This window comes from Belonocnema kinseyi, chromosome 7 (assembly GCF_010883055.1).
Source record: "Belonocnema kinseyi isolate 2016_QV_RU_SX_M_011 chromosome 7, B_treatae_v1, whole genome shotgun sequence".
NCBI classification, from domain to species: domain Eukaryota; kingdom Metazoa; phylum Arthropoda; class Insecta; order Hymenoptera; family Cynipidae; genus Belonocnema; species Belonocnema kinseyi.
Genome location: NC_046663.1, coordinates 84,929,771 through 84,939,448, shown reverse-complemented (window position 1 = coordinate 84,939,448; position 9,678 = coordinate 84,929,771). Strand labels below are relative to the sequence as shown.

The 9,678-nt window shown below is 27.9% G+C and overlaps 1 protein-coding gene across 1 annotated transcript in view; it reads right to left on the bottom strand.

Annotated features, from left to right (window-relative positions):
- LOC117175890 (importin-7) overlaps positions 1–9,678 on the bottom strand; it is a 54,759-nt gene that overhangs the window by 40,244 nt on the left and 4,837 nt on the right. Inside the window, exons 2-5 of the mRNA XM_033365715.1 lie at positions 6,004–6,085; positions 2,595–2,745; positions 2,346–2,504; positions 2,096–2,252 (exon numbers count right to left, since the gene is read on the bottom strand). Coding sequence (XP_033221606.1) covers positions 2,096–2,252; positions 2,346–2,504; positions 2,595–2,745; positions 6,004–6,085 — 549 coding nt within the window. The remainder of the gene's footprint in view (positions 1–2,095; positions 2,253–2,345; positions 2,505–2,594; positions 2,746–6,003; positions 6,086–9,678) is intronic.

The window sequence follows — 9,678 nt, the reverse complement described above, 5'->3', positions numbered from 1 at the left end:
GGAAAAATGTCCACGAAGCTCGTCATCCATTTCAGCCAGATCTTTAGGCTTGAGAGAAACCTTGGTGTTGATGTTTCTTCGGGTCGTAAAGCATCGCTCTTCCTCTATTGGATGCCTGCCCGTGGTTGGTCTTAGTGTCACCTCTCTTTCTCTGTTGCCGGCTTGTTCTAGCTGTGGTAGAGTAGGCGTTCCGCTTACATAGCCCCTTTTTCGGAGTAGTTCAACATGGTTTCGCAGACGTTGCTGCGAAAAGTGCTATAGCTCCGGGTGTTTCTCGCACCACAGAGCATGCAGCCGTGCCATGTAACCCCGTTCACGGGCCACACTCGCATCGTAGCACTCTAGCAAGTCGTAATTCAGTTGCTCCGTTCACCTAAAGGTCGCGAGATCACGCCGATCCATCGCATTGAATCCATTTTCATTGGCTCCCCCAGCTCTAGATTGGTCGGCACTGTTGGCCGACCCATTGTCGGGAACCCTGCGCGTTCTGTTGTTTTTAACCGCACTTACTACAACTATGTTTGGTGTTGTCATTGTGGTTCCCACGAGAAGCTAGGGAAAGGGGTTCGTCCATCCTTGTAGAGCCCCGCATTCAAGGATAAGGCTGCGTACTCTGAGAGGTCGCCCGGTATCCCAGAGTCACCGTTCTAGACACCTCACCCAGGTGCCATTCAGCTTTCGGCACGGTTTTCACACCTCCGCTTGGGGGTTAATTCCTTCGGGACCACCCCTGGACAATTGTCCCCGACTGCCTATTTATTTTTGTAACCATATTCAGCAGAAACCCTTGCTACAGGGACCCTCTATCCGCAACCCGAGGACGCGTTCGGTGGCTTTGTCATAGGCCCTTCGGTTTGATTCTATATATATATTTCTCTTAAGCTACAAATGTTAAAAAGAGAAAAGGACCTCCAATTCAGGAAAAAATAACCTAATTTTCATCCCTTCCAGCTTAATAAAAATTATAACAAAAAAGGGCAATAAAAAATGCTTTTAATACATAAAATATTGAAACCCAAAATTTTCTCGTTTCCAACTCTATGAAAAATTAAAAAATATAAAACGTCCCTCTACTAATCCAACAAAAATTAAAAACTGAAATTTCCTTATTTCAATCATAAAAAAAGTTAAAAATACAAAATTTCCCCGTCTTTAATTCAATAGAAATGTACTGCAACATTTTTTGCAACAAATAAAAAATTTAAAGAATGCAGCAATCTAAATTGTGACGTTTAAAGTTTAAATTTAGCACACTAAAATTTTTAAGATTTAAGGCTTTCTATTTCAAACAATACAGGTACAAATGGTTTAGTTTTAAATATTTGATTTATCATTTCTCATTTTAAATAAACAATCAAATATTGCTAAATATTAAAAAAATTTTTTTTTCAAATTTTAACATTTGGATCTGAATGAGTTAAAAATGGAATAAAAGCGTCAAATATGAATCTATTAATTTGATATTAGTTTTAAATTAAAAACAGTTTATACAATATCAATTGGAAATTAAAATTTTTTTTATTATTTTTAAATTTAAAGCTTTTTCGAAATGGAGCAGTTAAATTTTCAAAGTTTATCTAAATTTGTTTGTCCAAGTCTGTAAATTATTTAATTCGGAACAGAACCATAACTTAAAAATCATTGATTAATTTATATTTAATGTTGATCAACTTGAAAAATTTGTTTTTATCCAAAAAATTCAAATAATCTTAATTTGGATGTAAGTCTTCGAAGGTGCATTTTAAAATGCTTTAAGTTGAAAAAATTGAAAAATATTGATAAAATATCGAAAAAAAACAGATTGTACAAATACGTATTTCAAATTCAATGATTTCATAATAGAAAAAGTTAACAATTAAACACAATATTTTAAAAAAAAGTTGAAACCGAACTTATTTTCAATGCATTATATCATGTGATATGAAAGTTATGACATTTCAATTGGTTGGATAGACTTGAGTTCGAAAAAGTTGTAAAATTCTCGGTCGAAAAATAAATTCACTGTCATTTTCTGGTCTCAAAAAATTTCCGATTTCCCGATTCGGTGGCCACCTTGTTATCTTCACTATTATTGAACTTTTTCCCCAAATCTTACCTGTGTTAAGGCGAAAAATATTTTAAGTATTTGTTTCTGAAGGAGAACGGATTGCTCAGATGGATCTTGTAGAATTCGTAATATCAATTGGTAAATCATAGGCAGCAATAAATTCATAGCTTCGTGAAGAGGAGCTCTTTCTTCTGCCTTTTTGTACCTATTGGAAGAAGAAAACCCGTTACGAATAAAGGAAACAAATTAAATAGTTAAATAAGTAAATAAAAATAAATATTTCGATTCGAAAACATACTCGAAATTTTTGACGAGCTGATAAAGAGCCAAGAGAACGCCAGGCCAACAGGAAGCGTCTGGATTTTGCAGGTAAATCGTGATTTTGTCTACTATTTGTGTCCATCTTCCTGGGAAATCGTGCTTTACTATATTACTAATGCATACCGCCAATTGTACTCTGTAAGTGAAAAAAGTGATTTTTTGTGAAGATTAAATAAATATAGCAATGACTGATTTATATATAATCTGCAGAGTAATTTCAAATTACCTTATGAGGTCTGGTGCATGCACTACAGCATCGACGATCGCGTCACGTATCATGGCACGATCTTGCTCGTGAATACTAAATTGTAAGGGGGCATTTTCTGTTTCCCGCTCTACCCAGTTTGACGTGATTAAATTTTTCAAATATATGACACCTAAAAAGTAAATAAAAACGATTTGCATTCAGAAAATAGAATAATTATAATGGTAGATAAATTATATTTTCAGAGTGTCCACTTAACGGATGACTTTAAATTCCCGATTTTCTCCTGGTCATTTTAAAAGAGTTCAGAAGATTTAAATGATTTCATACGATTTTTACAGATTTTTGATTTGGAGCAGGGAGCTTTGGAAATAAAATTGTACTTATGATCTTGAACAGGCTTTTTTTTTTTAATTCCCTTCTAAATCAGAATAAGAATTCTTTTCTAAAATCCACGTTCCATGGTTAAAAGTCCCCCTTCCAGTGAATTTATAATTCGTTAGAGAAATTTCTTATACCAAGTCACAATTTCCTTTATTTAAAAAAATGATCTTTTCCGAGTCAAAATGATATTTATTTACAACATTTTCTACTATAATTTAGAAATATAAGAACTCCCATTTTCTAACATATGTAAAAGGAAGTTTCAAATTCTGGAGAATTTTTATTTGCAAAAAAAAAGATGGTTTAAGTCAAACAAATTCTGATTTGGAACAAGGAATTTTAAAATTCTGACGAATTCTGGTATGGTACAGGGATTGTTTTTGTGAATTCTCTTTTAGTAAACCAAAATTAAAATTATGTTCCAAATTATCTGTACTAAGACGTTCCAAAGTCAAAATTATAATTCTATACAAGATTTGTTTGCATATAATTTATTTATTCCCTATAAAAACCCAGAATTATAATTCTTTAAGAGAATGCCCTATACCAAGTCACGATTAAATTCATTTCCAAAATTCCCTGTTCCAAGTCAGAATTATATTTATTTAGAAAATGTTGTACTACAATTCAGAAAAATAGTGACGTATTTTTTCCAAAATTTTATAGAGGGTCATTTCCAGATTTTCCCGGTCAAATTTTGAAACATTTCCAGGGCAACTTTTCCAAGCATTGAATTCAAATAAATTTCAAAGTGTTGTACTGTCTCCAATATAATTTGCAGAAAAATTCTTGTACGCTATCAGCGGAAATTATCTACACAGCTGTTTTTGATTTTTGCAAAAGTGCCCTAATTTTTATAACATTAACCTGACATTTTTTCTTCCTAACAGCGCTAAAGGTAATATAAAAAAGAGAAAATGTTCATTTTATAATACGATATTGTAAACAATATTAAATTGAGATTGTTTTAAAAAATTGGAATATCTCTGAAAATAATAAACCTTTTTTTTTAATTCTTGGGTTCATTTGAAAGGTCCATAATATTTGTTTAAATTATTAAGGTATTTTTAGAATTTTCCTGTAAATCATCATTAAGACAAATACTAAGGAAACTTACTTTTAAAATGAGTCCAAGAATTTTTTAGATGTTAACTATTTCCATCGTTATTCCAATTTTTTGAAAACATAGAAATTTTGCCTTTTAATGCAATATCTTTTTCTGACCTTGACATTTTGCCTTCAAATTGGGCTCATTAGACGCATAATTCTATTAAATTTCGTGCTATTATGGAGGTAAAAATGCTACGTCAATATTATAAAAAATGAGACAACAGCCAAAAAAGGCGAGTAAATACTTTCGCCAGTACTGTACATAAAATTAGTAATGAACGAAAATTTTAACAGTCTTTTTGGCTACTATTTCATTTCAAACAAAGCTTTTTAATACAGTAAAAAATGATTAATATGTATCAATATAAATTTGTGAAATAATAAGCAGATATGTTCCAGGTTCTGTAGCAACAATGTGTCGATTAAAATAATAAAAAAATTCCCTGACAATTCCAGGTTTCAGACAGATGTCTCTAGACTTGCAGATATAATTTTTCTTAATAAGGAGCTATTAAAGTATTAATTACTGCACTTTTGTAAAGCAAACGATTAAATTGTTTAAAATTAAAGGGAAAGAATTGAATTAGGAGCAATTAAAAAAAGAGAAGAAACAATAAGATTTTTCAAGAAATTAAGGAAATGAATTCTTTTCAATAAAATTAATGTGGGTTCTATATTAAATTAAATTTAAACTACTTTAAACTCTTAAAATTTCAAGTAAAATATTGTATTTCAAAAAAAAAAAAAAAAATTGATGATATAGTCGCATTTTTAATCAGTTAAATTATGCTATCCTGTAATTGGTCTTAAGACTGTTGGAGAAATAAATAATTGAAATGAAATAACTTTTTAAATCAAGATGAATTTTCAAACAATTAGGTGAATTAGCTACTAAAACAGTTTACTTTTTAACCTGAAATACGAATTTTCAACAAAACAGTTAGATTTTCAACCTAATAATAATATTTTTAACGAAAAATATAACAGTAAACAGTTGAAAGAAAAAGAATTAATTTCCAACCAAAAATAGTTGAATTTTCTTATTGTGTTATATTAATTAAGTTAATATTTAAGTGAAAAAAAAACGAGAAAAAGGCCAAAATAGAGGGATCCGGATAAACTGTAAAGTCTGTGATAAATAAATAGGAAATTCTATAATATACATACTGAAGAATAAGTTTAAATAAAAATTAAAGTTTATTTTTAATACTTAAAATATTACGTTCGGAAACCAGAAAATAGAGAGAAAAGATTAATAGCTTAATAAATAAGAAGCTTATAAAATCAATTTAATTTTCCACTGTACACTTTAAAATCCGGACTACACAAATTGTGTTGAACAACGCAACATTTTAGGCCCTCTATAATACTTGAATAACATAAATATATTATCTACTTGTTAATGGTTCAATTGTAAGCACTTAACATACAAAAATCGACATATGCGCATACAATTTCGCAAGTTTATATAATGAAGTTTTTTGTCCGGTTTACATGGCAAAAATGGTTCTATTAATATTTAAAATTAAATAATTGTTCTTTTATTTATAAAAGTAACTTTATAAAAGCACAAGTGATTTCTTAATAGTACAAATTTTTAGAAATTTAATTAATGTATTTAATTTAGGAAGCTATTACAAATGATTACATGATGTCATCGAAAAATGATTTAATTTAATAATAATAAAAATATAATTAATGCTTTCTTAAATTTTTTCCTGAAATTCATGAATTTGCATAATAATTGAAACCATTCTTTACTTGATCTTGATACTTAAAAATCAGTTAATATTTAACATAATATGACTACTTTGAATAAAAGATATTGTCCTGAAATTCGTAAAAATGAGAGAGAGAGAAGTTTGATTTAAATCAGTATAAATCCAATGGCAAACATAATTGTTATAAATTATTATAAATTGATCTTAAATCTTACCTGCTTGTCGAACTGGCATATCGACTTCGGTCATCATCACTACTTGCAAAAGTGTAGGAGCGAAACCTATGATTTTGTGAATCTGTAAAAATGTATTTATGCTTAATTAATTATTGTTGAAATATTTAATGTATAATTTCTTAAAATATATCCATTATCTTAAATGTTACAAATGAAGCGATATTAAATTCATTTTCAATTTAATTTATTGTTGTTTTTCCGAAATATGTATAAGAGAATTAGCAGATAATATACGGGAAGCGATGAACCTAATTGGATTAATTTTCAAATTCTAGTTAGTAGTAATGGTTAAACTCATTATGTTAAATTTGAGCAGCTATGCTTTTTTATACCTCAATATAAATAATCATTTTATTCCGTCATAGATATTATAAGTAAATACTATTTATGGATTCTAATAAATAAATTTAATGTTTATGAATAATAAATTTTCAACCTATAAAGACGAATAATTATTTCTGGAATTTAAAGATAAGAGCCGATACATTTGATAAGAACGTCTGAAAGAAGATTGATAAAAATTCGTCATTTGTAGAGAAACAACTTTTTACATAGTCGGATAAGAAATACAAAATTATTAAAGTAGATTAAAAACACCGTTTTATCCAGTTATTTATTCACTATGTATAAATAAACGGTAAAAATAATATGCGAAATGCGCATCATTAAAAATAGGTAACTTTATTCAATCCCAATTTATTTGAAACTCTTTCGACTGTATTACTAATCGCATTCTGCTAGTTGCTAATTTTAGAAAAGGAGCATTTTGCTTCTCCACAAATTTCGAGGATTACGAGCTTCAAATGTTCCGCTTCAAAAGTTGAGGTCTACATTTTTTTCTATTTCCGAATATCGTAAAAAAGATAAGTTTATTTTGTACAGTAATATAGTACTAATATATAACAGAAATAATATTTGTGAATGCCTTCTTTAAAATGATGTTCTTCAAAACGAAATAAAATTTATAATTCCTCAACTAAAAGTTCTTTTATTACTCTTAACTGAAACTTCAATAAATTTCAAAATCCAGGATATTTCTAGGTCTTCCTGGTCAAATAGACAACTTTTTAAAAAATAAGATTCAAAATTTCAAATTAAATCAATTTCAAAGAATTGTACTTTTTGCAATATAATTTTAAACAAAATTTAACTGTTGCTAAGGTCTCTTGATGTCAATTTTATAAGGATGCTGCAAAAACTTCAAATTGAGATGTTATCAAAAAATTGAAATATCTCTGTATATAATTAACATTCATTTAAAGTTCGTGGCATCATTTTAAAGTTAAATCTCCAGAGTATTTGACTAAATTGTTAAGATATTTTCAGAATATTGTCCCTAGATGCTGCCCTAGGGAAAAACTTGGTGCAAAAATGTAGCAAAATATCAAAAGTTTGCAAATACTTATGAATTAAAAAAAATCATATCTCATGATTGAATAAATTTTAGTAATATTCATAAAAATATTGTTTTTAATTTTTGTGAATAATTTGCAATTTTACGAATCTTTTGCACACCCTTATAGTGTCAAACTAGGAAAAATTCAAAAAATATCTTATTAATTGAGCAAAATACTATGGAGACTTATGTCTAAAATGAACGTAAGAACATTTGAAAATGTTAATTATTTCCAGAGTTACTCCAATTCTTCGAAGACATTGAAATTTACTACTTTTATCACAATATTTTATTAAATTGACATTCTGTCTTCAACTTGGGATAATTAGATGCGAATTTGACTATTTTCGTAATATTATAAGGAGAAAATGTATTTTAATCCTATCTAATAAACTTAACGGAACGAAATTCTCGAACTCATTTTTATGGAATATCCGATTAGTTGCATAATGAATGAATGACTTTAAGTGACTGTATTCAATTTGTTCTTATCAATTTTCTGCAATTTTGTACATCGCTATTTCCAAATGGGGAGTTTTAATTCTTAAAATTTATTTCTAAAAGAGAATGATTTTAGTTTTATTTCAAAAGATTCATGTTAAGCCCTGAAGATTTCAAAATACGTCGAAAAAGATTTCGCAAGATTTTCAAATAAAAATTTGAAGCTTTTAAGGATTTTCGAATTTTTCAAGATAATACTTTTTTTTAAGAATTCTGGAAAAATTAAAGTCGTTCTTTTTTCAAAAATCTAATATTAAGAGAATAGTTTTAAATATTTTAAAACCTGAAAAAATAATCCAGAACAGACAAAAACGAATTCGGAAGGTTTTACTATAATTTTAGAAATAATTCGAGCCAGTTTCAAAGATATTTATGAATTTTAGAAGTTTTGAAGAGATTAAATACACTTTAAAAGATTGAAAGATTTCCGAAAATTTACAAAGTATTTAAAATTTTTTTTAATCGTTGGAAGGTTTAAAGCAAAATTAAAGCAAAATTTAAAGCACATAAACAAAGGAACTTAGAAATAGTTTTAGAAATTTTCATTTTGAATAAAAACTTATTATTCCTTCAAATTACAATTCACCTAATAAATTTGTTTAAAATTAAAATTCAACAATTTTATTGAAAACTCGTCCTTTTGGTTTGAAAAATTATCTCTTTTGGTAGAAATTTAATCTTTTTTTGAGTGAATATGTCAACGGTTTGGCTTAAAATTAAAGTTATTCGAAATTTTAATTTTGTTCAAAAAATTTTTTTTCCCTTCAAATTATAATCTTCCTAATTTATTTTTCTCTTTTGACAGAAAAATTTGTTTTGGTTTGAAAATTCGGCTTTTTGGTTGCAAAATTATCTTTTTTAGTATAAATTTAATCTTTTTTGTTGCTGAAATTGCAACTGTTTGATTTAAAATAAAAATCTTTTTGGTCATATCCAAAAATTCTGTAGAAAATCATTTTGTAAAATAAAATCAACTTTTTTATTTAAAATTAGAAGCTTTTTTAGTTTGAATATCAACTATTATATTTTTCGTTTAGAATTCATCTTTTTTATTTGAAAATGTAACAACTTGCTAAAAGATTCAATTTTTTGTCCAAATTTTCAATGTTTTTTTAAATCTACTTGAGAATCATAGGACAATTATATTCGTATAACCATAAAAACAAATAAAACTGATAAATAAAGAGTTGCGCGAAATTTGTATTTCGTATTAAAAATTATTTAACAAATATACAAAACAATTGTAGATACAGCAGATCCAAAACTGTTTTTCCTTTCTTCGACCGTTTTAATTTTCAATCAGTATTTCAGCTAAATTCAGCAATATATTCGGTCTTACGGTCAATGATAAAGTCAAAATAAAAGCATCCCAAATAACATGTGAAAAACATATTTATTTCTTTTAAAAAAATCCTCCACGTTTCGACCAAAACTGCGGGTCTTTATCAAGAGTCGATATACAAATCTATAATTTAATAAAAAATTGTATGAGCGTAAACGTTGTAATAATTAGTGTCGTACGAAAGGATATCGGTTTGAAGAAAATAAAAAAATTATTATATTGAAACATACCTGAGTCAAATAGCAATGTCATATTTTATAAAAAACAAACAGCGTCATCAAAAAAATTTTTTAAAACAATTTTTAACAGAATAAAATTTCTATTGATTGAAGCCTCAAAGATATTGGAGAGGCTCCAATAATTTATGAAAAATGTCACACAATTGAAACGATGTTTACAGACGGACGATACAAGA